Source organism: Bos indicus, chromosome 3 (genome assembly GCF_029378745.1).
Source record: "Bos indicus isolate NIAB-ARS_2022 breed Sahiwal x Tharparkar chromosome 3, NIAB-ARS_B.indTharparkar_mat_pri_1.0, whole genome shotgun sequence".
NCBI lineage: Eukaryota > Metazoa > Chordata > Mammalia > Artiodactyla > Bovidae > Bos > Bos indicus.
The window spans coordinates 32,544,552-32,570,986 of record NC_091762.1 but is presented as its reverse complement, the minus strand read 5'-3'; the positions used below and the strand labels follow the sequence as shown (position 1 = coordinate 32,570,986).

The following is a 26,435-nucleotide window of genomic DNA, read 5'->3' as shown; positions in this document are numbered from 1 at the left end:
GGCAGGTGGGTTCTTTACCACTAGTGCCACCTGGGAAGCCCTTTTTCAGTCTTGGGGACAAATTTATTATTTTCCAGAATTAAGATAAAGGGAGAAAGAAAAGATACATCTCTTCTGCTGCTGCTGCTGCTGCTAAGTTGCTTCAGCTATGTCTGACTCTGTGTAACCCCATAGACGGCAGCCCACCAGGCTCCCCGGTCCCTGGGATTCTCCAGGCAAGGACACTGGAGTGGGTTGCCATTTCCTTCTCCAAAGCATGAAAGTGAAAAGTGAAAGTGAAGTCACTCAGTCGTGTCCGACTCTTAGCGACCCCATGGACCGCAGCCTACCAGGCTCCTCCATCCATGGGGTTTTCCAGGCAAGAGTACTGGAGTGGGTTGCCATTGCTTTCTCCATCTCTTCTTCTACCAACATATTAATAATAAAGTATATTAACTTTATTATTATATTATTATTATATTATTAATATTATTATATTATTATCTCCTCTTTCCTGGAAAGAGGAGATAAATCCTGAATTACTTTGTTTAACATACTGTCTGTGGACCTGGCCATCTGATTAAAAAACTGAGATGAACACGATCAAAGAAATACAAGCCAGTGTATAATTCACAGAGACACTCATGAAATACTAAGGTTAATTTTCTAGAAAGGCAGGAAATACCTGCTACAGGATGGGAAGACCTCCATTCAAACCATATAAATTATTGGTCAAATAAATTAGATTAAATGATGAGATCTTGTGGAAATATCAAAAACAACCAAATTGATGTTAAGAAGTCAAGGGTTTAATTTCAGGTTCTGTCTTTAATTAGAGGTATAATCTTGGACCTGTAATTAAACATTTATAGGCCATGATTTTCTCTTCTTCCAAATGAGGAAATTAAAACTGATAGGTTGTTTACAAAAAAAATGTGTTGTTGTTTTGAATAATCCAGCACGCTGTCTTAAAATATAAGTTTAGAGAAGCTGCATGTATACAAACATAAAAATGAAACTGTTCTGATTGAAGCTGGCATGAGTGCCTGGAACCATCTGTTCGCACAGGCTGCCTTTGAGGGAATCCAAGGAATTCCAGACTCCATGAAGCTCAGTGTCAAAGTTGCTGGACAGCATAATCCTTGGAGTCACCTCCATTTCTGACTGACTACAATTCAAGGGCCCTCATAAAATTAACTGCTCAAAGTAAAAAATTCAGGTGATATGTTGGGTGTAGATTTCAGCCTGGGAAACACGGAAGCACCACCATCCAGTGATGACATAGTTATTTTTCACACCTTGGTTGCCCTGTGACAGAAAATCTTTCATAAGTACTAGAAAATTTCTATAAGATCTTGACAGGAATCGAGTAAAGGGACAAAGCATGTAGTTAAATAGTTAATCCCACTAGGAGATTGTAAGTAGAAAAATATAGGAGACCCCTGTAAGTTAATGATCACTCAGGAAAACAAGTTTGCTTAACCTCAAAACCAAGCAAGCTTGCTTAGCAATGAAACTATGCTGCAGAAGCACAGGACATGACCCCAAACAATAAACGAGTAGTGGCATGAGCCTCACCTCCTGCCCAGCGAGCTCCATAAGTTAATGACCCCTAGGACATGCTCTCTACACACAGTAAAAAACAATTTGTGAACCTAACTTGACCATTCAGGAATAAGAAAACTCCCCTGCTTAACCTGGAAAAGGAGCTGATGATGAAAGTATGACATCTGCTCAAGAAAGGCAAACAAATTCTTCTTCCCCTCCCCACTTTTCCTTTGCTTATAAAACTGTAGCCCAGTAAGTTCTCAGGGCACGGTATCCACCTGTAAGCCTAACAAGCATCCTATTCTAATGTTGTCATTCAGTTGCCCGGTCATGTCTGACTCTTTGAGACCCCAGGGACCGCAGCATGCCAGGCCTCTCTGTCCCTTACCATCTCCTGAAGTTTGCCCAAGTTCATGTTCATTGCATCGGTGATGCCCTCCAGCCATTCTAATAAATCACTTACCTATCACTTTGGCTCACACTCAATTCTTTCTGTATTAAGACATAAAAGGCTATGGTACTGGAGTTCTTTGGAGCCCCAAAAATGACACCAAAACAGTTTCAATCTTATCACCTATTCTAGTTTACTTGACTAAGTATAAGCCACTGGAAAGATCCTAGGTGATCTTTGTCTACTGAAACTACTGAAATCTAATTCTGATTTTTATAGTAAGTCCCCTACTTTTCCAAGTTCTAACTAAACAAATGTGATTGTATTAGGATAAACTTAACTTTTCCCAGGCTACCTAACTCTGACTGTAGCTAGTTCATCACTGGCCAATGACAACTATTTGGGAACCATTGATCTAGTCCAGTTTCAAAAAGTACAAAGCTCTATATTCACCCAAAACACAAACACACTGGTTTTCTATATAAATTCTCAGATCTCCATACTGCTTTCTCCTAAACAATAGATGAACAAACAAACAAAAATGCTTTCCAAAGTCTCACTTTAATTTGCAAGGAGAATGAACACTTTTGTATGCATAATGCCAATACTATACACAATATTAATATTTTTCTCTGCTATATTTTGTAAAACTCACTGAAGAAACTAGAAGAAAATTAAGGCTTTCTACACCATTTTCTTGACTCCCTCTTAGTGGACTGAGCTGAGTGATTTTCAAATTGAACCAGGTTCTGCTGGCTTCTGGGGCCATGAAGAATCAGCATAGGTAGGAATGGATTCCAGAATTAAAACTGTTGCTTTTCGTGTACACGTCCCTCCTCTACAATATGGCTTGATGAATATCAGCTTTTTAATATTCTATGATTTGGTATCCACACAAAATGACTCCATTTAATATTTTATTTTATTATCTTGGGTCTATGTTTCATATCTAACTCATTTGGAGAGCTCCTTTAGATATGCACGCATGTAAGAGAAAATGTTCTCAAGAAATGTACATGGCATAATATAATGTTACATATTTTAAAAAGCAGAAATAAAGTGTAATGAGATAAGCTACATGTTAAAATGCACAGATTCATCAATGAACAGAATATAGGGGCAAAGAATAAGGAAACTTACCTAGTCAGTTTGCCACCTGAAAGTGACATTTCAAGTCAATGAAGAAAAAAAGAATTTTCAATAAATAATATTGAAGCATGTAGTTAACTTTCTGGGGGAAAAAAGCTGGATCTACATACATTAAAAAAAAATTAACTCCACATAGATCAAAAATGTAAAAAGTAAGTCACAGATGTTAGAAGAAAACATAAAGTAACTTTTAAAAATATAATCTTGGGTTAAAAAGGCCTGTTTGCTTAAGCAAGATACCAAAGCTAAAACTCACTAAAAAAAAAAAAAAAAGATTAGTTTTCATTACATAAATATAAAAAATACTATGTGCAAAAGCACCACAAACGAACAAAAAACTGAGAAAATACATTTACAACATATTGACAAAGCTCTAATACACTTTATATATAAGTCAGGGTTAATTCATTCATTGCATAGAGGTCTTTCAAATAAACAAGTATCCAATAGAAAAATGGACAAAAAATATTCAGGCAGTGCTCTGAAAATGAAATGTAAATGATTGCTAATATAAAATACTTATTTAAAATAATGCAAATTAAAATAATGAGGTAACATTGTCAACTATGAAATTGGCAGACATAACAAGTTGAGAGATATGAAACTCTTTGGAAGGCAGTTTTACAATAGTTCTCAAAATTTAAAAATTCAAATGCCCTTTGACCTATCAATTCTACTGCTAAGGATTTCTCCTATAGTAGACTCCTGCACATATAAAGAGTAGATATTTTCAAGGATGCTCATTTTAGCTTTATTTTAAATAACAAAAATATCTAGAGATAAGTTAAATGTTTATCAATGGGAAATGGGAAGTAAATAAAGGTATAGCCATACAAAGGAATGCAATGAAGTTGATAAAAAAAATTTAAAAAAAAGACTGAGTTAGACAGGGGCTGATTTGGAGGGGTATCTAAGTGTATTGCTGTTATTGTTTAGTTGCTCAGTTGTGTCCGACTCTGCAACATGGACTGCAGCATGCCAGGCTTCCCTGTCCATCACCAACTCTGGGAAGTTGCTCAAACTCATGTCCATCAAGTCAGTAATGCCATCCAATCATCTCATTCTCTGTCATCCCCTTCTCCTCCTGCCTTCAGTGTTTCCCAGCATCAGGGTCTTTTCCAACAAGTCAGCTCTTCACATCAGGTGGCCAAAGTATTGGAGCTTCAGCTTCAGCATCAGTCCTTCCAATGAACATTCAGGGTTGATTTCCTTTAAGATTGACTGGTTTGATCTTGCAGACCAAGGGACTCTCAAGAGTCTTCTCCAACACCACAGTTCAAAAGCATCAATTCTTCGGCGCTCAACCTTCTTTATGGACAACTCTCACATTCATACATGACCACTGGAAAAACCAGTCCATATAGCTTTGACTATGTGGACTTCTGTCGCAAAGTAATGTCTCTGCTTCTTAATATGCTGCTTAGGTTGGTCATAGCTTTTCTTCCAAGAAGCAAGCATCTTTTAATTTCATGGCTGTAGTCATCATTTGCAGTGATTTTGGAGCCCAAGAAAATAGTCTCTCACTGTTTCCATTTTTTCCCCATCTATTTGCCAGAAGTGATGGACCAGATGCCATGATCTTAGTTTTCTGAATGTTGAATTTTAAGCCAGCTTTTTCACTCTCCTCTTTCAATTTTATTAAGAGGCTCTTAGGTTCCTCTTCACTTTCTGTCCCAAGTGTGGTGTCATCTGCATATCTGAGGCTATTGATATTTCTCCTGGCAATCTTGGTTCCAGCTTGTGCTTCATCCAGCCCTGCATTTCGCATGATATACACTGCATATAAGTTAAATAAGCAGGGTGACAATATATAGTCTTGATGTACTCCTTTCCCAATTTTGAACTAGCCCACTTTTCCATGTCCAGTTCTAACTATTGCTTCTTGAGCTGCATGCAGGTTTTTCAGGAGGCATGTGAGGTAGTCTGGTATTCCTATCTCTTTAAGAATTTTCCACAGTTTGTTGTGATCCACACAGTCAAAGGCTTTAGCGTAGTCAATGAAGCAGAAGTAGATGTTTTTCTGGAATTCTCTAGCTTTTTCTATGATCCAGTGGATGCTGACAATTTGATCTCTGGTTCCTCTCCCTTTTCTAAATCCAGCTCATATATCTGAAAGTTCATGGTTCACATATTGTTGAAGCCTTGCTTGGAGGGTTTTGAGCATTACCTTGCTGAATGTGAAATAACTGCAATTGTGTAGTAGTTTGAATACTCTTTGGCATTAGAATGAAAACTGATCTTCTCCAGTCCTGTGGCCACTGCTGAGTTTTCCAAATTTGCAGGCATATTGAGTGCAGCACTTTAACAGTATCATCTTTTAGGATTTGCAATAGCTCAACTGGAATTCCATCACCTCCACTAGCTTTGTTTGTAGTGATGCTTCCTAAGGTCCACTTGACTTTCATCTCCAGGATGTCTGGCTGTAGGTGAGTGATCACACCATTGTGGTTATCTGGGTCATCAAGATCTTTTTTTTGTATAGTTCTTCTGTGTATTCTTGCCACCTCTTCTTAACATCTTCTGCTTCTGTTAGGTCTAGACTGTTTCCATCCATTTTTGCATGAAATGTTCCCTCAGTATCTAATTTTCTTGAAGAGATCTGTAGTCTTTCCCATCCTATTGTTTTCCTCTATTTCTTTGCATTGTTCATGTAGGAAGATAAGAAATTATCTCTCCTTGCTATATCTAAATATATTAAGTGGGAAAAAAGTAAAGAAAATGAGTATTTTATTTTATGCTTCTATTTAGATATAACTCTAGATTTCTTGGCTCAGTGGTAAAAAAAAAAAAAAATCTGCCTACCAATTCAGAAGATGCTGGAGATGTGAGTTCAAGGATCCCTTGGTCAGGAAGATTCCCCTGGAGGAGTAAATAGCAACCTACTCCAATATTCTTGCCTGGGAAACCCCAGGAACAGAGGAGCCTGCTGAGCTACAGTCTATGTGGTCTCAGTCTCGTGTCTCTTGTCAGACACGACTGAGCACTTATGCACCCACACAGTAGATTTCTTAAGATGTGAACCAGTACGGCTGATACATTAAACTAGCAGGACTTACTAGAATCATCAAAACAACTTTATTTTTTGTTCTGGTCCCTTTAAGCTTATTTCTCAGTGGGGATAGTTCTGCCCTCTTCCTGGATTTTTCTCCTGACTTGTAGGTAATAAAAGTTCTGTAGTCACTAAGTTCCAAACCCAGTTCAGTTTACTAGCCAGTCCAGATGGTAATGTCACCTAAAAAAAGATGCACAACCTGAGAGTTGAGAGTTAAGTTTCATTTGAGGGAAAATGGGGACTTCAGCCTAAGAGACAGAACCTCAGATAGCTCTGAGAGACTGCTCCAAAGATGTAGTGGGGGAAGGTCAATATATATGATTCTAGCGAAGGGGGAGTTCAATGCAATCAAGTGTTTAATTTATAAAAGGTTTTCTGCTAGTCATGAGGAGCTGATATCACCATAAGGAATTTAGTGCTTTTCTAGATATGAGGAGATGCAAGGACTGGGATCACGAAATCAGTTTCTGAAAATAACTATCAAAAGACCTGTTCTACCAGTTTCCCTGGAGCACAGAGTGGCTCATTCTCCACCCTGAGCTTCCTTGAGGCGTGCTGAAGGTCAACAGCTGCAGCAGCACAGGGTTCATTCTCCACAGAGGCAGACAGCAAACATCCTTGTTTTTGTTCAGTCACTGGCAAATGCCCTTGGCAAGCACCAATTTGTAATGGACAATAACCAAGACTCCAAGCTTGATTGAATGTTGAGTTGGATCCTGTTCCCCAGCCCAACCTGCTATGGGATGCTGCTTAAACTCACCTTCCTTTTCTTTTTTCTTGGTCTACTCTTCTGCCCTGTCTTTTTGCAACTTGCTGTTATGATTTCTAAACCAGCACTAGTCAGAGGTAGGGGAGGGAGAGGAGTGGAAAGAGGAATAGGATAGTTGTCACTTAAGTGGAGTGGGCTTAAGAGGGCATCATGCCTCCAGGACCTAGCCGATGTTTGAAGCTGACATTTATCCCTCCTGAGAGTCGAACATGACAGAGAGACTGAACTGAACTCAGAGAATTTGTGCATTTCCCTCCAGGTGCTGCTTCCCATCTGCCCCAGCTTTTCAGGTGTGTCCCTTCAAACAGCAGACTTTCTCTGTTGGAGTCCCGTTGCTCTTCCTTGGGCAGGAATTTAAATGGATCTAGCCCATTTTTCTTTTCCATGTGACCCACATCTGATATGTGAAAAACAACAGGCTCAAGGCTGGAGAGAAGCCTCCTGGGACTAATACAGAGCGAGAGAACAGGGATAGGAAAAGGGAGAGACACACCCATAGAGAAAACCAGGAGATGAGAGAGGAATGCAGGGAGCAGACGGCATAGGGCCTTGAGAGTCTGCACCTTAGAATCTGGGGTACTATTCAATTCTAACAAGTTAATGGAGGTTCCTCAATAAGTACTTGTCGAGGTTTTTGTTTTTCTTGTTTCACTTAATTCTTGTACTTAAGAACTACACAGTCAAATTGGGGAGATAGACATGTACACCAGTGCATTACAGTATAGTATGGAGACATGAGAAGAAATTCATTGCACTGTGAGCAGAAGAGCCAGCTTCCCTGGGCTCAGGGAAGAGCAAGAAGGGCTCCACAGAGAAGGCATCACTGGGTGGTATCATGTGAAGAAGAGCTGCTAGGGTAGAACCAACTGGGATGATGACCAAGCATAAGTAGGCCACTGGTGATGTGAGTGTGGAGGGAGGTGAGGGAAAGAAGAAGGAGACAGATCCTGGATGAAGGGGTAGCAAGATTTGGGAGCCAGAAAGCAGTACAAGGAGGCAAACCAAAGTACCATCTCCTTCCCTTCCCAGGGACCATATACCTTCGGGTGAGACTGGAGGAAAAGGACCTCTCAGTGGTTTTCCCCACTGCAGCATATTTTTTTGGACAGTTGGCATTGCTCAAACCTGAGTCTCATTGCCAGGAAGTTTCACAAGGCAGCTTTGCCAGGGGAAGTCCCTGGAATGTCCTGGACTTCTTGCTTCCTTCCCATAAAAACTCAGAGGCATAAAAGGCCCAGAGAATGAGCATCCCAGAGAAACTGACCAGGGATATGGGAGTGATCGCCATGGATCAGAAGTCTTTCTGGGAAAGTGAGCTCTGGGCTGATAATTCAGCAGAAGGTTGGAGAGGAGAGAAGGTATAACCTAGATAACTTGGACCAATAGAAGAAGTGGTCGTCTTCTTCTGGGACTCCAATCTCTCTGTTTACCTCCTTATCAATACCTATTGAGCCAAGACAACTGCATCAGGGACCATTGGATCTTTCCCAGATGGGCAAGGGAGCAGCAGAGGCCAAAGCCCTTCAGCCCATCAAGGGTATCGTCAGTCTGTATGCATTTGCACAGAGGTGTCTCTTGTCCAGATGGTGATGTATGAACACTGTCTTGGGAGTCCCATGATTCATGGACTATACTTTCTGCACATTTTAAAACTTTGGAGACCTCATATTTCTTGTCTGCAGAATGATTCATTGGTAGATGCTTTCTAAAACCATCTCTCAGTTCTAAAGTTCTGATCCAAAACTCTGACTTTCATGGTGGCTGGGAAATTGGATAAAGGTGAGGATGAGACTAAATACACAGGGCTATGGGTGAAGAAGAGAAGTGTGCCAGGAGGAGAAAGAGTGTGCCTTATGGAGGAAAAGGACCCATTTCATCATGTCCTTACCTCTTCCTGCTTGTCCATGCTCCTGAGCCATGCCTACCCACTTGGAAATGGCAAGAGCATTTTGAGTTTCCTGTTGAGGTTCTCAGCCTTGAGTCCTTGGGGGAGCAGCCCACAGGGAGCCTGCATTTTGAAAAGGGCCTGGAGGCCAACCTGACAGCAGATGAGGCAATGAGCATTCTCCTACCTGCTTAGCTGGTGTGCGGAGGACCAGATCCCTACCTGCTCTGCCTAAAAGTGACATGAATCAGCAGGACAGAACCCTCGAGTTCAGTTCCCCAGCCCCAAGCTCTGTGAGGAAGGCACCCACTTCAGCAGCTGTCACCCAAGTTTCATCTCATTTTTTTCCAAGGTTTATTTATTTATTTTTGGCTGTTCTAGGTCTTCATTGCTGTGCGTGGGCTTTCTCTAGTTGCGATAACCAGGGGTTACTCTGTAGTTGTGGGGCACAGGCTTCTCATCATGGTGGTTTCTCCTGTTGCAGAGCACAGGCTTTAGCGCATGGACTTAGGGGTTGTGGCACATGGGCTTTGTTGTTCAGTGGCATGTGGGATCTTCCCAGACCAGGGATTGAACCCTTGTCCCCTGCATTGGCAGGCAGTTTCTTAACCACTGGACCACCAGGGAAGCCCTGTCTATGAATGTTTTATGTTCTTTAAGACCTACCCCAAGACTATAATATGCCAAGCAGCATTCAGCATATTATATGCCAAATGTCATATGTCACTGCCAAATATCTCTTCCATTGCTGTTCTTGCCACCATTCATTTCATTTTTAAGTGCCTTTTCCTTCATTTTCAAACCCTTCAAATGTCCTAGTGTGGGTAATTCTAGACAATGTCCCCAGGGAAGGGGTCATAGTTCAAGGTCTCTTGCCTTTTGGGTGAGGTTTCCAGGACAAAAGTCCTGCCTTAGCAGAATAAATGAAGTCCTTCCAGGGGAGGTGTCCTGTGGAGAAGAGGCTGGACAGGACCTCAAACAGGAAGGCTTAGAGCACTACCAGAGCCAGCTCACACTCCTCAATTCACCTTAAGAGTTAGCTGTCTGTACACAGGGTGACTATTCATCTCAGTTCACCCAGGAGACTTCTGGTCCCCACTGTTGCCCACAGGGAAATGATTAATAATGCTCCTTTTCACTCTCCAAAGAGTCCGATTGGACAATAAACTATTTGGTCACCTTAACTTTATTCAGTTCTAGACTAGGCTGTGAGCCCCTTGAATACAGGGACGGCATTGACTTCATCCTTGTTTCTCTAGTATCCAGGGCAACACTTGGCATAGAGCAGGTGGTTCGATAAATTTTTGTTGGATTAATGAATGAGCGAATGAATTCCCAGCTTGGAAAATGTTTTTCTGTAGGGCTGTAGACTCTGCAAGACACCCAAGGGCTAGGTACCTCAAAGCCTATAGAGGGACCTCAGCAGCTGTGGTTGGATCGCTCAGAGGAAGCACAGCTATATGTTTCACGTAGGCACACCCACACACTCACTACCACAGTCTGAGGCAAGAACCACGTTGGGCTCAACAAATGTCCTTCCTGTCCACCTCTTACAGGTTTAGTGGTCTTGCTGCTTCTTCAGGAAGGTAAGTAATCTGTGAGTTTACATCTTCCTGGGTCCCTTGGGCTGTGTCCTTTCTGCTGTTGGGTTTATGTCTCTTCTTACGACTCTCCTAAGTTCTGACATTAACATATTGATGACTCTGAGTTTTCATTCTGTGTATCTCTTTGTGCATCCATGGCTCTGTTCTGTCCTTTGAGCCTCTCTCTATGTCTCTCACCAACCTCAGTATTGTGTATCATCTCTCTATCCACTTATATCACTGTGACATCCATCTATCCATCCACACTAAATCTCAGTGCTCTGGGAATGTTTGCCACGTGAATGATATATATGTCTCTCAATATGTCTCTTAACTGCAGTCTGGATGCTCAAGAGACTCCAGCACAGAGGGCCCAGGCTGAATGACCCTCAGAGGCTCTGACTGAATAAGTAAAGGAGGCAATGGCTTTGGGGAAGAAACTTGTGGCAGTCTGGGCTCTGAGGTCATCACACTGGGTTCCCCATTGTCCCTCTTCCCTCTCCTCCAGGATGTGCCTACAAACTGGTTTGCTACTTTACCAACTGGTCACAAGACAGGCAGGAGCCAGGGAAGTTCACCCTTGAGAACACTGATCCCTTCCTATGTTCTCACCTCATTTACTCATTCGCCAGCATCAGTAACAACAAGGTCATCATCAAGGACAAGAATGAGGCGAAGCTTTACCAGACCATCAACAGTCTCAAAACCAAGTCAGTAGGAGAGGAGTGGGGAGCACCCAGGGTGGGTTTTGGGGGAGAGAAGATAGCTCTAAACTGGGCCTAAGGCCTTCTGTCTCCATTCACTCATTTGTGCATTTATTCATGTGTATTTCCTTGGGTATAACCCCAGTCCTTCCTGTTCTTCTTCCCTCTGCCTCGTCCTTTCACTAAACTTAGCTGCTAAGCAGACAGGGCCCATTTATCCATACTCTAGCCCTAACTCTCTAGGCAAAGTTTTCCCTGGCAGCCAGCAAAGAAATGATCAGCTTATTTATTCTTCTATTCCAGGAATCCCAAACTGAAAATTCTGTTGTCTATTGGAGGGTATCTGTTTGGTTCCAAAGGGTAAGTTCACAGTCTCTTTATTTTTTGTTCATTCCGCCATGTTCATTCTTCTCTGTTTTCCTTTTCTGGGGGTGGTGTCCTGGGTCTTTGTTGCTATGCACAGGCTTTCTCTAACTGTGGTGAATGGGGCTGCTCTTTGTTGTGGAGCTTAGGCTTCTCATCGTGGTGGCTTCTCTCTTTGTGGAGCACGGGCTAGAGCACACAGGCTTCAGTAGTTGCGGCATGTGGACTCAGCAGTTGTGGTGCACGGGCTTAGTTGCCCCATGGCATGTGGCGTCTTAGTTCCTTAGACCAAGGATCGAACCAGCATCCCTTGCCTTGGCAGGCAGATTCTTAACCACTGGAGCACCAGGAAAGTCATGGTACGGGCAGTTTCTAATTGTCACTGCTTTTCCTACTCTTCAAAAGAGACACTGAATTGGGCTTTAGAAAGGTCCTTCCTTGGCTTAGATGGCAAAACCGATCTGAGTTTTGTCACAGGTTGGGAGGCATCGCCCTGTGTTTTCTGACATCTTGGAAGGAGCTCTGCAGGAGCTTAGGAAACTGAGCCGGGAGCGGCGTTCAGTAAACTCAATTATTCACATGAAGGTTGCTCACCTGATGGACTATGGGGAGACAGCTTTAGTTGGGAAATTTAATTTTTTAAGGGTTTAAGGGATTTGAAGGCTTGCCTTTCACCTTGAGTGGGGGTCAGGCGAGTGCTTTCCTAAAACCAAGTCCTTGACTAGCAGCTGTCAGGAAACCATAGTTTCCTGGGCCATGGTTGTGTAGCTGGATGGCCTGAAAGTGCAGAGCGTAGGAACAGTTGGGTCGGTCTTGCTTAAAAGCAGAACAGCTATTAATTTGAAACATATATTACAAATTATACTTCTATTCACAAGCAAATGATACTCCATTGGCATCAAGAGCTAAATAAACACAAATCTGTAAAGAAGAAAGGCATCTTTTTGCAATTTTCAAATGCAGTTAATCTAACTTTGAATTTCTTCTGCTTTAATTTTTTTTTAAGTGCCAGGATTTTTAAAAAGCTGAGAGAGCTTAATCTTAGCCAGCAGAGGTTTTCAGCTTTCACAAGAAATCTGATAAGACTTTTTTGTGCAGCTGGTCAGTATTCTCTATAGCTGGAGTAAGCAGGGGAAAGAAGTAACATCAGAAGACCTATGTAGATGAGTTACCTAGGGGAAGTTAACATACCTCTCTGAGCTCAGTTTACCCATCTGTAAAATGTACATCACAACATCTATTTCATAAGGTGTGGGCAAAGATTTTGAATGAGGTAACGTATATCGTGTGCCTGCCTTGGTTATCATTCAATTAACTAATGCCAACTTTTCCTTCCTTTCTCTTCTTCTTTTATCCTGAATACATTCACCTATGAAATAATAGGATTGACCTAATTAATTTTTAAAGTCTTTACCAGTTCAAAACTTATAAAATACTTAGCAACACAATTTCTACACACAGACAGAAAAAAGATCAACCTATCTAACTTATTTGGTTCTACATTAACTTCATAATGATCTCCTGTCAGTTTTTAATGGGTTTTCATGGTAACTATCCTTCTGATTCCCAAATTCTCTCTCATTCGTAATACTTGGTTATCCTTGATTCAATTAAAAATATCTTCATTCATTCATTCTTACGTGCGTGCATTCATCTTTCAATAAGTAATTTGCTAAGTACTCCTTGTATATTAGTTTAGTGGTTGAAACCAGGACTCTGGAGATTAAAAAATTTGGTTTGGATTTCTCTTTAGCTATATGCAAACTGTGTGCAAGTTGTTCGACTTTAGGCGATTTCTTCTCTTATTTTTTAAAGGCAATTTTATAATGTCACTATGCTTCATTTTCTAAAAAAATCCACAATGAAGAAAATAACAGAATCAACTTAAAGATGAAGTTGTGAGGGCAGGCAATACAAACAAACTGTTTATGCTGTGCTGGTGTGCAATAAGATCCCAGTGGTTGCAATAATTATTGTTATTCATTAACTTTGTCACTATTATTAGATAAATGGCAGCCTTTGTGTCAGGTGCGTGCAGCAGTGCTTCAAAATGTGTACCACACAGACTTGCTTCTCTGTTGAATGGTTGTCTTTCCTTAAACTGGAGGTTTCTGCCCAAAGCATCAGAACACCTCTAATCGAGCATCAGATGCAACTGCTCTCTAAAAGGGGTATCCCTTGCTTTTCTTCTAAGCACTGGGAACACGTTTGAAATACAAGAGAAAAGTTACAAACCTACTTCTACCATTGGTTTTCAGCTAATAGGCCTGGTTTTACTATTTCCTCCACTGTGCTGCTGAGTTATATTCAGGAACAAAATTCTCATTTTTAAAAAAAAATTTATGGAAGTATAGTTACAATATTATATTAGCTTCAGGCATACAACATAGTGAATCAATATTTCTACAGGTTATACTCCATTTAAATAATGCCTATATTGTCTTATACTGTATAATAATATCTTTATTTATTTTATACATAGTAGTTTATGTCTCTTAATCCCATACCTTTATCTAACCTCTCTACCATTCCCTTTCCCCACCGGTAACCACTATTTTGTTCTCTACATCTGTGAGTCTCTTTCTCTTTTGTTGCATACACTTGATTGTTTCATTTTTTAGATCCCATGTATAAGCTATAACATAGAGGCAAATCCTCTATTTAATATTTATTGAAACAAATGAATTCAAGACTCTGAATCTTTCTGGGATGGGGGGTATTGCGAGAGGTGGGAGGTGATTCAAGTCAAAGGATATATCCTCTGGAAAATACTGATATCTTGTCTACAGATTTGGATTTTAAATCTTGTTGTGGAGCACAGGCCCTCTGCATGGGCAGCTCAGAGTCAACTTCCTGGTTTAAGAATTCTAGTTCAGATGAAAGCCCTGGAGGGTTGCTGTGGCTCAGGGTCCTCCTGGTTTTTCACGAGAAGGGACTGCAGAGACCTGGGTTGCTTATTCAGGACTGGGTTGCTTGTGGGGGGAAAGAGAAGTTCCTATGAAGTCCAGCTTTATTTTTAGGAAGCTTTCCAAAATAAGGTCACTTTGAGATAGATGAGGCAGGATCAGTGTCTTCAGTCCCATTTTAAAGATGGGCCAGACTGAACCCAGAGAGCTACTTGGTGACAAAGAGGTCACTAGAAAGGACTCTGACCTGGAACTCAAATCTAGATCTCTTGACCCTCAGCCCATCACATTGCAAATTGCTTTTTCAAGGGTGTAAGGTGTTAAAGAAAGTCAGAGGTGGATAGTAATTAAAGAGAGAAAAACAGATTTTATTCAGGAAGTATTGTAATAGGGGAAAGGAGACCTCAGGATAGTACTGGACTCAATGCTGGATATAGCAGAGACAAAAGTGGATTTATAGCCAAGAAGCAGGTTGTTTGTGGGTGTTGGTGGATGGAAAATTCCTAAGAGGAAACATTAGGGCTAGGGAGATTCTTGCTAAACTGACTCAACAGAACTCTTGCTAAAGGCAGGCCAGGATGATAAGATATCACCTGGGGGATGGTGGGGGATGAGGATGATACTGAGGGTGATCTGATATCAAGGGTAGGGGATTTTCATTAAGCTGATTTAGGATTCTGCAAAGATAGGGACAGAAGCCCAAGGTCAAGGCCAAGTTGAGAAGAGAATTCAGAGGACTTGGACTAAAGTTTGGGCTTCCCCAGAGGCTGTGGTCAAGAATCCATCTGCCAATGCAGGAGATACCGGTTTGATCCCTAGGTCAGAAAGATCCCCTGGAAAAGGAAATGGCAACCCACTCCAGTATTCTTGCTGGGAAATCCTATGGACAGAAGATCCTGGCGGGCTATAGTCCACGGAGTTGCAAAGAGTCGGACATGACTTAGTGACCAAATGACTTAAGTTTGGTCAAGGAGAGTCTCTGCCATAGGCAGCTCCATTATCCTGCAGAAAGGGCTGCACAGAACCCAGTCCTCCTCTACCCAACTCCATTGATTTTCTGGCCTAGCAATCCTTTCTCTCCCCATTTGTTCCAAAAGAGGCAGGGGTTGGGATAGAAAAATGGTGAGAAAATATTGGGGAAAGGAAGACTATATCAGGATTTCTGTAAAAAAAAATGTGTTGTGTTATGTCTACTTCTTCCCAAGAAACAACTGTCTTGCTTCTACCAGGTTCCATCCTGTGGTTGAATCTTCTTCATCAACCTTGAAATTTGTCAACTCTGTAATCCTATTTCTGAGGAATCATAACTTTGATGGACTGGACATAAGTTGGATCTACCCAAATGTAAAAGACAACACTCATTTCACTGTGCTGATTCATGTAAGGCAAACTCCACATTACCCTTATGTGAAACCCACAGCCATATCAGGAGAAAAAAAGGAAGAGACTGGCTCTTGTTGGAAGATAGTCCCTTCCTTCCAGAAGCCCCAACTCATGAAGGAAAAGCCCTTGGACCTAGTTTAGTGCAAGGACAACATCAAAGAACAGAGTCTCCTTATAGAACAAACAACACCGAAACAACGCAACATCCATGTAAGAGAGTATAGGGCCATAGACTCTCCTGAGCGCCGGGATAGTCTCATAAAGTTCTATCACATGGATCAGAGAATCTACTAGGAGGAAACCCAGATAGTTCTTCTTGAGTACAGTGAGACTGGTGGTCCCCCTGCGTAATGTGGACATTCCTGAGCTTGAGGCAGGAGGCATCCCCATATGGGAATGGGGAGAAAAGTTTCTATCTTTCCATCTAATGTGGTTCTAGAAATTTCAAATCAGGTAAGAATCTTAGGTCTGTGCTCTGGGAGGGAGCACTGACTTGTGGGCTTTTTGTTTTTCACAGAAGTTAGCAGAAGCTTTTCAGCAGGACTTTGTAAAATCCACCAAAGAAAGGCTTCTCTTGACTGCAGGAGTTTCTGCAGGGAGGCAGATGATTGACAACAGCTATCAGATCAAGGAATTGGCAAAGTAAGTGCACTGGATCACCCCCTCCATCTCTTTGCCGCCAGCCTGGCCGACGCAAGTGATGCGTGTCAATATGTCTGAGGGATGAAGGGAGAAGGGAAAGCATGAAGTCACTATCCTAACCACATCATCCAGCCAGGAACTTCCCCTTTATGGCTAATTTCAATCCTTCTAACAGCATCCAAAGCTCTACATAAATATGTGTACAGTTTACCCTCGAACAAAGCGAGGGCTAATCCATGTGTAATTTACAGTCAGCCCTTTGTATCCATGGTTCCTCCTCATCTGTGGATTCAGCCAACCCCAGACCATGTGGTTCCATAGTATTTACAGTTCTGTAGTATAAAAGTGAACTGTGCAGCTCAAATGTGCAGTGTTCAAGGGTCGACTGTAGTTGCTTCTACCTCTGCTCATCGCAGAATCTCTTCTTTTGCTTTTGGCAATCTAGAGACCTGGATTTCATCAACCTCCTGTCTTTTGACTTCCATGGGTCTTGGGAAAAGCCCCTTGTCACTGGCCACAACAGCCCCCTGAGAAAGGGACAGCTGGACAGAGGGACAAGCTCCTACTACAATGTGGTGAGTCTTAGGGAGAAACAGTGCTGGGTACACTGGCTGTGAGAGGAGCTGAGGCCAGTGCAGGTCATCTAGAGTTAATTCTGCCTCGAACTGAGGAAGACATGCATTGCCCAAGAGGGACTCAGATAACCCTGTAAGCTGGGTTTCCCTGAGAACAGGGAAAATGCATGGACCAGGCATAGTAAAATGTCACCTAGAAAATGTCAGAGGACTTTGCAATTAAAATGTCCTAAACTTTTCTCTGACTCGAGGCATCAGTCACCCCAGTCTTCTCTTAATTCTCCATCCTCAATACATTTCCTGAAACCCACCTGGATGCACAGAACTTAGTACTCTCCTGTATGTGCCCACATTCCCTATTTAATTTGATCTTCAAAATAATCTGAGGGTGGCTGGTCAGGAAGCATTAGTTTCACTTCACAGATAATGAAATGGAAACCTGGCAGATTAATTGGCTCTTCAAGTTCTTGCTGATGTGAATATCCTGAAAAGGTAGAAAATGGAAAATCAAGGGGAAAAAGTCATTAACAAAACAGTTTTGTTGTCATGGTACATGTGGATGTATTCCTAAAATTGGGCAGGAAGAAATGTCTGGGTTGTATATTTCCAAGCCTTCATATTTAAAATTACAAAACGGATCAGTCCAAGCTGGGTATACTGATTTCTAGTCTGGGGTTTTGTAGAACACCATATGATCAAGTCACATCAAACCAAGCCCCCTTCATTCTTTCCTCTCTCTCGACGATTTTTAAGGATGAGGAGACGTACCCTTACCTTCTGTAACCCCTTTTTCTTTTCTGGAAGCCAGTAAGACCCAAACTAGCCTCTAACCTCTTATCTTGCCTCTTGGACCTGATATTATTGTAAGGCCCCACAGGCTAGTGTCTGATGGCCACAACCCCCATCACCTTCATCAGTAATACAACCCATCATAGTGTAGAAAAATTCCACAGGCTGTTGACTCAAAGGGGAAAGATAGATGGTGACAACCTTGATTTCATGTTTTCTAGGTCACTTGCCTGATTTCTTTTCTGATTCATTGTTCAGTTTTATTTCATGATTAGAAAAAGCTGACTTGGTTACTTAGTGCTGAAGAGCATTAAGAGCATTAGAGTAAACACTCTGGTTCCAATGGGATCCTCCATAGTTACTGATGTAGAGAAGGAATCATGGAGTCCCTTCTGTGAATTTGGGTTGGAGGCTTAGTAAGGCCTAACACGTTTCTTTGCCATACATGCTGTGCCTCAGTCTATCTTCTCTTTCTAGGAATATGCTGTGGGATACTGGATAAACAAGGGGATGCCTGCAGAGAAGGTGGTCATGGGCATCCCCACGTATGGACGTTCCTTTACACTGGCCTCTGCAGAAACTGCCGTGGGGGCCCCTGCCTCTGGTCCTGGAGCCGCTGGCCCCATCACCAAGTCTTCAGGCTTCCTCGCTTATTATGAGGTATCTGGAGCTTCCCTGTGCCCTTAGCTGCCCCCTGTGTCTAGATAGGCATTCCAGCTTCAATCTGACAATAATAGAGTAACACATCCTGAGTGCTGGGAAGGAAAGTATGGAGTGCTATTGGAACATGTAAGAGGAGCTCTGCACCTGACTTGAGAGGGAGTCAGGGAATGCTTCCTGGAGGAAGTAACGTTAGCTGAAATCTGGAGAGGAGGTGGCACTAGTGAGGAATGGGGATAGGTGAAACAGGTATGGGAGATTGAAAAAAGGAGACTGTTTCACGTTTTTGACTTGGGCAACTAAGTAGAGGGTAATGCCATTTTTACTGAGTTGGGGAAGATATGAAGGAGCAGAGTGGGCATTGGTCCCAATCATGAGATCAGTTTTGGACATTCTGAGTTTGAGGAGCAAGTGGGACATCCAAATGCCTGTGGGATGTATAAATAAAAGGTGAGTAGTTTGGTATGTGGGTTTGGACCACAAGAGGCCAGCCTGTGCTAGAGATGTAGCTTCTAAAGCTATCAGCATAAAGATGGTACGTGAAGCCAAAGTGCAAGAAACAGCAAAACCCAAGGACCTCTTGTACTTAAGTGTTAGGCAGAGGAAGAGGAGAACTTTAATGAAACTGACAAGATCTACAAGAAGGTAGGCAGAATCCAGAGTGTTCTGTGCCAAAGAACAGAGTGAGAGGTGGGTGTTTCAAGAAGAGAGGAGCCAAAAACCAACACAATACTGTAAAGCAATTAACTTTCAATTAAAAATAAATAAATAAAAAGAAGCAAGGAGCAGTCAAATATGTCAGATTCTGTCCCACAGTCAGACAGACTTAACATCATAGAGATAACTATCAAAGGTGTTTGGCTGTTTTTTTTTTTTTTTTTAATTTATTTATTTTAATTGGAGGCTAATTACTTTACAATATTGTATTGGTTTTGCCATACATCAACATTAATCTGCCATGGGTGTACATGTGTTCCCAATCCTGAACCTCCCTCCCACCTCCCTCCCCATACCATCCCTCTGGGTCATCCCAGTGCACCAGCCCCAAGCATCCTGTATCCTGCATCGAACCTGGACTGGTGATTCGTTTCTTATATGATATTATACATGTTTCAATGCCATTCTTCCAAATCATCCCACCCTCTCCCTCCCCCACAGAGTCCAAAAGACTGTTCTATACATCTATGTCTTTTTTGCTGTCTCGCATACAGGGTTATTGTTACCATCTTTCTAAATTCCATATATATGTGTTAGTATAGTGTATTGGTGCTTTTCTTTCTGGCTTACTTCACTCTGTATAATAGGCTCCAGTTTCATCCACCTCATTAGAACTGATTCAAATGTATTCTTTTTAATGGCTGAATAATACTTCATTGTGTATATGTACCACAGCTTTCTTATCCATTCATCTGCTGATGGACATCCCTGGCTATTATAAACAGTGCTGTGACGAATGTTGGGGTACACATGTCTCTTTCAATTCTAGTTTCCTCGGCGTGTATGCCCAGCAGTGGGACTGCTGGGTCATAAGGCAGTTCTATTTCCAGTTTTTTAAGGAATCTCCACACTGTTCTCCATAGTGGCTGTACTAGTTTGCATTCCCACCAACAGTGTAAGAGGGTTCCCTTTTCTCCACACCCTCTACAGCATTTATTGCTTGTAGACTTTTGGATCACAGCCATTCTCACTGGCGTGAAATGGTACCTCATTGTGGTTTTGATTTGCATTTCTCTGATAATGAGTGATGTTGAGCATCTTTTCATGTGTTTGTTAGCCATCTGTATGTCTTCTTTGTTTTTTTTTTTTTATGTCTTCTTTGGAGAAATGTCTATTTAGTTCTTTGGCCCATTTTTCGATTGGGTCATTTATTTTTCTGGAATTGAGCTGCAGGAGTTGCTTGTATATTTTTGAGATTAGTTGTCAGTTGCTTCATTTGCTATTATTTTCTCCCATTCTGAAGGCTGTCTTTTCACCTTGCTTAGAGTTTCTTTTGTTGTGCAGAAGCTTTTAATTTTAATTAGGTCCCATTTGTTTATTTTTGCTTTTATTTCCAATATTCTGGGAGGTGGGTCATAGAGGATCCTGCTGTGATTTAAGTCGGAGAGTGTTTTGCCTATGTTCTCCTCTACGTTTGACTATTTAGACCATCATTCCTTTCTGCTCCTCAATCTTGAGAAAAAAATTTTTTAATGTATAGGAAGCTCTAAGATTCAAACAGTAATTCAACCAACAGAAACTCTTGGGTTGCTCCCATATCGCAAAGACGGTCCTGTGAGAGCTAGAACTCATTCTTCATCCTTATCTCAAAGGGCTTACAGTCTAGGTGGAAAGAATGTAGAATACAAATGAAACTAGTTAAATAAGAGTTTTAAAACTATCAGAGTTAATAACATTACGTAGGTACTGCAAACTAGATATGATTAAGTGGCCAATGTGGAGGGCCACAAGTTCAGAAATGAGTGATGGGGAAGGCTCCATAGAAGAGGAGAGATGTATTCTGGATCTTGAAGGATAGGAAAGAGTTTGATCAGGTAAGGAAAGAATAACACCCTACATCTTGGTTTCCGCTTGGAGTCCTAGTATATTCCCTCATCACTGGCATGGGCATGCTATGAACTGCTACTGATGGTCTTGGCATCCACTGAGATATTCTGAGTGTAATGCTCAATTTTTTGTCTCACCTCACACGGGAGAATGACTGAAGAACCATCAGTTGAGTTGACAAGGGGAAAAGGGAATGAGTCACCATCAGAGTCCTCACTGAATCACTTAATATAATGAATAAGAGAGGTCAGAGCTCAGAGTCTGCTGGAAGGATTTAAGTGTAGACCACTGGATACACACTCCCCTATTGCATGGAAAATTTAAACTGATTGTTCAGTGTATCACCCTACATCATTATAACTTTGACAAATTTGTATTTCCTTAAATATTAAACTTTCCATTTATCACCCTCATTGAGGCAATAGAGAAGGAAATGGCAACCCACCCCAGTATTCTTGCCTGGAGAAACCCATGGACAGAGAAACCTGGTGGGTTATAGTCCATGGGGTCTCATCGAGGCAAACATGAGTGTAAATAATCTAAAGAGTAAGCAAAACAAAATGAGTTTTCTGTGTGGCTTTAAAATGCATTTTTCAATGAAGATTTATCTTTTTTAGTAGCTCTTACTTCTGCTAACAAGAAGAGAAAAATAGCTGATGATAGAAGGGGAATCCCAGCACAGGCACATTGGGAGGGGGAAGGGACAGAGGGAGAGTAGTGGAGTTGAAGTGGGGATAAGCTACAAGGTGGGGAATGATGGTGATGGGCATTGTGACGCTACGTGTCTGTAAAGCACTTTATTGTTTTCAAAGTTGTCTTTTTTTCCTAACATGTATTAGTTCCGTTGATCCTAACAATATGGTAAGGTAGGTATATAAGATGCATAATTATAATTGCTTCTGTTTTGCAAATGAAGACATGGGAAGATTTACTGATCAATACTGAGGCCTGATGTGGAATTCAAGTACTCTCTGCCCTCTATCTGTTTGTGGTTCCTCCTGATGAGGCCTTAGCATCAACAGTTTCCAAAGATTGACCTTGAACCATCCATTCTGCGTGTTGTATCTGATAATTTCTCTCATTGATTCCTGGAGTAAAGATTCTGATATTGTCCCCAAGACCCTTACCTTCCCCTTTTATCTCAATAAACTTAAAGAAGAGCCCATTAGTGAACCTCTTGCTCCTCCTTTCCTTACCAGATCTGTCAGTTCCTACAAGGAGCCAAGATCACAAGACTTCAGGATCAGCAAGTTCCCTATGCGGTCAAGGGGAACCAGTGGGTGGGCTATGATGATGTGGAGAGCGTGGAGACCAAGGTACGTCTGGGTTCTGGGGGAGCAAGAGGCTCTGGGACAGTTGTCCCCAAGCGAGAGGCTCTTGCTTAAGCAGCTCTAGGACAGCAGAACACTCTGGTGCTTGGGGGATAGGGTGTGTGATCAAATGCCTCAGTACTCTGTGCGGAAGGAGAGAAGCCTCTGTGGTGCAAAGCTAGTCATGATTCTAAGTCATACCTGTGAGCACCTGATAGAACGTGCAGGAGAGGTGGAAAAGGTGCAAGAAAGAATTAGGAATAAGGGAAGAAGCAAGGAGTGGAGAGAAGGGAGGAGGGAGAAGAAGGGGAAAAGAGCAAAGGAGACATTGGTGCCTATACAGAATGGTCACCCATCTGGTTGACCAGGACAGACCCTTCAGTCTTTCTCATGGATTACGAGGCTCCAGATTTCTGAGACTACCAGTTCTTTGGAGAAGGAAATGGCAACCCACTCAAGTTTCCTTACCTGGAAAGTCCCATGGACAGAGGAGCCTGGCGGGCTACAGTCCACAGGGTTGTTCTTAGACCTTGCTAAGATGTTTGCTTTCCAGGTGCAAAGTGGGACAAAGGCATCAGTGTAATTGACAACCCAATTGTAATTGAAATCTTGCTAGTGATTTCCTAGTTTCTACTCCTCATCCTAGAGGCCTAGGTTTTGGACCTGGGATGTGATTATTCCATGACAGGTGGTTAATAGTGGGTGGCTCTGTCTTCATTTTATAAGCCTTCCCAAGTAACCCTTTCCTTCAGAGAATCCATGACTCCATAGGGTGCAAATCTACTGCTACATTCTAAGCTCAAACCCTCCTGCAAACCTGACTTGGGTCTTGGGCCTTTAAGGACCCCTTCTAACCTCAGTATACCCTCCTGTGCTCCACTCAGGTTCAGTTTCTAAAGAATCTAAACCTGGGAGGCGCCATGATCTGGTCTATTGACATGGATGACTTCACTGGAAAACTCTGCAGCCAGGGCCCCTACCCTCTTGTTCAAGCTGTCAAGAGGAGCCTTGGCTCTCTAGAAAGGTAACAGAATTTAGGACAGACTGAGAGTGGGCAGAGAGCTGGGCAGAGCGGGACACAGGAGACTGGGGGAGGTAGTCTTCATGTATTTGGACTGATGAATTCTCAAATTCCTTTGGACCTTCTGTTCTCCTTTTTCTTATTGATTAGTCTGATTCTGTTCTTTTGGTGAGCTTCCAAAGACTTCCAATATATAACAATAGTAATTTGGCTACCATTTATTGAGCACAGTCTAAGCTAAGGGTTTTCTTTTCATGTAGAGTGGGCATTAAATATTTACTCCACTGCAATTCTTCACTACAAAATCATCAGCCTGTTTTAATTTTCTAAATCAGAATAAATCTGACTTTATGCTCCCAATTGACTGCTGAGAGATCCAATCTCAGTTGTTATTAATGGTCTATTCATCTCTCCCCATCCACAGTTTTTTTTTTTTTTTTTTAATTGGAGGAAATTTGCTTAAAAATGTTGTGATAGTTTCTGCTATACAACAATGCAAATCAGCCATAATTATACATACATCACCTCCCTCTTGGGTCTCCCTCCCCTCACCCCAGCCCACTCCTCTAGGTTGTCACAGAGTGCCTGGCTGGGCTTCCTGTGTTATACCGCAACGTCTCATCAGTTATCTATTTTACACATGATGATGTATATATGTCTATGTTACTTTCTCCATTTGTTCCACTCTCTCCTTCCTCCGCTGTGTCCACAGGTCCATTCTCCAGATCTTGCTTTAGTGTGGACAGTCAGGAGGTCTCATGGTCATTATTGATGACCATGCCCATTATTGCCTTAACAGCAGGTGGTTTGGCTGCTGCTCCATCCCTGGGTCCTGGGTTCTGTAAGCAAATCCTATATCTTCTTGTGCAGGTGAGGGTGCTGCTGACCAACCAGGTGTGCTGACATCATCTCAGTGGAGGAGCAGGACACTGGAAATCACTGCAGACAGACAACTGGAGAGGACTGGCCATATTGTCCTGGAGAAGGGCCCAGAGCAGTGCAGAATCTCCTAAACTATATGATTGGGCAGCAGCCTTTCAACTCTGAACATCTATGTCTTAGTAACTTGACTGAGGCCTTATGTTACTGATTGGATTTGAAATACTTTCTTTTTCTTTCCAGGCTTAATTCATAGCTAAGTAGGAAAGGTGACCTTGCTGCGTACTCCTGCTACAGGAATTCATGTGTGGGATTCTTGGAGGTTAGATGAGGCCCTCAGGATGTCTCTTCTCCAAGTCTCCCCTTGACTTTCTCTCAGACCTCAGACTGGGTCTGGCTTTGTTCTCCTGCAGCGCTGACTGCTTCCCTTGAGGCACAATAAAGAAAAAGCATGTTGTTCCAGCCAGCGTGGCCTCCTCTGTGCAATCTTGGACCTTGTGGTATAAGGCTGTCCTCTCCCACCATTTATGGGTACAAGTGTAGGCCTGCGTATCATATGTCTAAATATTTAAGAGCCAAGGGTTAAAATATGATTTATACTCTTAACGAACATGATTTTGCAATGACCCAAAAGACCAGGTTTGAAGTTAGAATTCCCAGACTCCTGGGAATTCTGTGCCAGAATGCAGCAGCTTGTGCCCTTGGTTCCCAGCCCACTGGTAGCCCCTTTCCCTTCACATCTAAAGCCCTGACTCAGAGAGCAAGGACCTCACATACACACTGGCAGATGTTGGAAAGGGGAAGTTGTTAGGGGAAACAATGACTGAAACTGCCCACCCTCTCAGGCACTACAGTAACTATTTGCATGAGTTATTTTACAACAGGAGGTCCTGGTAAGGAACATAGAACTAACAAGCCATCACCAACTGGAAGAATTCAGGAGAACTCAAAAGGAGACTCCATGTGTCCTACCACCTCCCAGAATCCTCACTGAAATCCATCTCGGCTGAGCAATGCATGTGCCACCAAGAAGCACCCTGATTCAGAGTGAGTGGCTGGAAACAACCCAGAAACTAACCCCATCGCCATAAAATCCGAGACTGAGGGCCATGTGGTAGAGCAGCCCTGCTGGGTTCCCCTTACCTTCCTGCTCTCTGCCTGGGTGCCTTTTTTCCAATAAAATCGCATGCTTTGTCAGAACATGTGTCTCCTCGGATGATTCATTTCTGAGTGTTAGACAAGAGTATACTCTTGGGTCCTGGAAGGGGTCCCCCTTCCTGCAACACAGACATCTCGGCTTTTGCATCCAAAGTTTGTCTTCACTCCACCCCAGTGCGCGGGCACACACACACGCGTGCGCATACACAGATCCTCTGGCAAGGGTGTTCACACCAGCCTTGTGGTCCACACTCAGGATAGGTGAACAGGGAAAAGGGCTGCACAGGATCTGAAAGTGGGAACAGGCTGTTTGGCTACTTGTGCAGGAACCCTGGGTATTCGGATTAGAGTTAAAAAGAGCACAGGTGTGGGCTTCAGGGCTAAGGATGTGCCCTTAGCCCTGCCATCTACTCAGCTCATAGTGAAGGCTGCAGCTGGAGGAGGACCAAAGTGGAAACACCAAAAGCAGGGAGGAACAAACTGTGGCAGATGGGTCAAATCTAATTCACTGCTTGCTTCTGTGAATAAACTTGTATGGGAACACAGCTGCACCTAATTTGTTTACATATTGTCTATGGCTGCTTTCTCTCCACAATGGCAGGGTTGAGAAGCTGCAACAGATTCTGTGTCCGTGCATACTAAGTCACTTCAGTCATGTCTGACTCTTTGCAACCCTATGGACTGTAATCCACCAGTTTCCTCTGTCCATGGGTTTCTCCAGGCAAGAATACTGGAGTGGATTGTCATGCCCTCCTCCAGGAGATTTTCCCAACCCAGGGATCGAACACACATCTCTTCTGCTGCTGGCATTGGCAGGTGGGTTCTTTCCCACTAGCGCCACATGGGAAGCCCTCAGAATGGCCTGCTGCTGCTGCTAAGTCACTTCAGTCGTGTCCAACTCTGTGCGACCCCATAGACGGCAGCCCACCAGGCTCCCCCGTCCCTGGGATTCTCCAGGCAAGAACACTGGAGTGGGTTGCCTTTTCCTTCTCCAATGCATGAAAGTGAAAGTGAAGTCGCTCAGTCGTGTCCGAATCTTAGCGACCCCTTGGACTGCAGCCTACCAGGCTCCTCCGTCCATGGGATTTTCCAGGCAAGAGTACTGGAGTGGGTTGCCATTGCCTTCTCCCAGAATGGCCTACAAA

At 42.6% G+C, this 26,435-nt stretch overlaps 1 protein-coding gene across 1 annotated transcript; it reads left to right on the top strand.

The window, feature by feature from the left end:
- The first annotated feature begins 7,600 nt into the window (after nucleotides 1-7,600).
- Nucleotides 7,601-25,332, top strand: CHI3L2 (chitinase 3 like 2). The gene is made up of 11 exons (XM_019956860.2): nucleotides 7,601-8,199; nucleotides 10,330-10,359; nucleotides 10,865-11,066; nucleotides 11,364-11,420; nucleotides 15,559-15,709; nucleotides 16,230-16,354; nucleotides 16,800-16,929; nucleotides 18,196-18,378; nucleotides 22,122-22,238; nucleotides 23,117-23,256; nucleotides 24,124-25,332. Exons 1-11 carry the CDS (start codon nucleotides 8,130-8,132, stop codon nucleotides 24,125-24,127), a joined length of 1,209 nt encoding a protein of 402 aa, XP_019812419.2. The 5' UTR covers nucleotides 7,601-8,129; the 3' UTR covers nucleotides 24,128-25,332.
- The last annotated feature ends 1,103 nt before the right edge of the window (nucleotides 25,333-26,435 follow it).

Coding starts and splice junctions, on each gene's coding strand:
- CHI3L2 (XM_019956860.2), top strand. CDS start 8,130: ATGAGCATCCCAGAGAAACTGACCAGGGATATGGGAGTGATCGCCATG. Junction 11,067..11,363: donor ATCAACAGTCTCAAAACCAA/GTCAGTAGGAGA, acceptor CTTCTATTCCAG/GAATCCCAAACTGAAAATTC. Junction 11,421..15,558: donor TATCTGTTTGGTTCCAAAGG/GTAAGTTCACAG, acceptor TGCTTCTACCAG/GTTCCATCCTGTGGTTGAAT.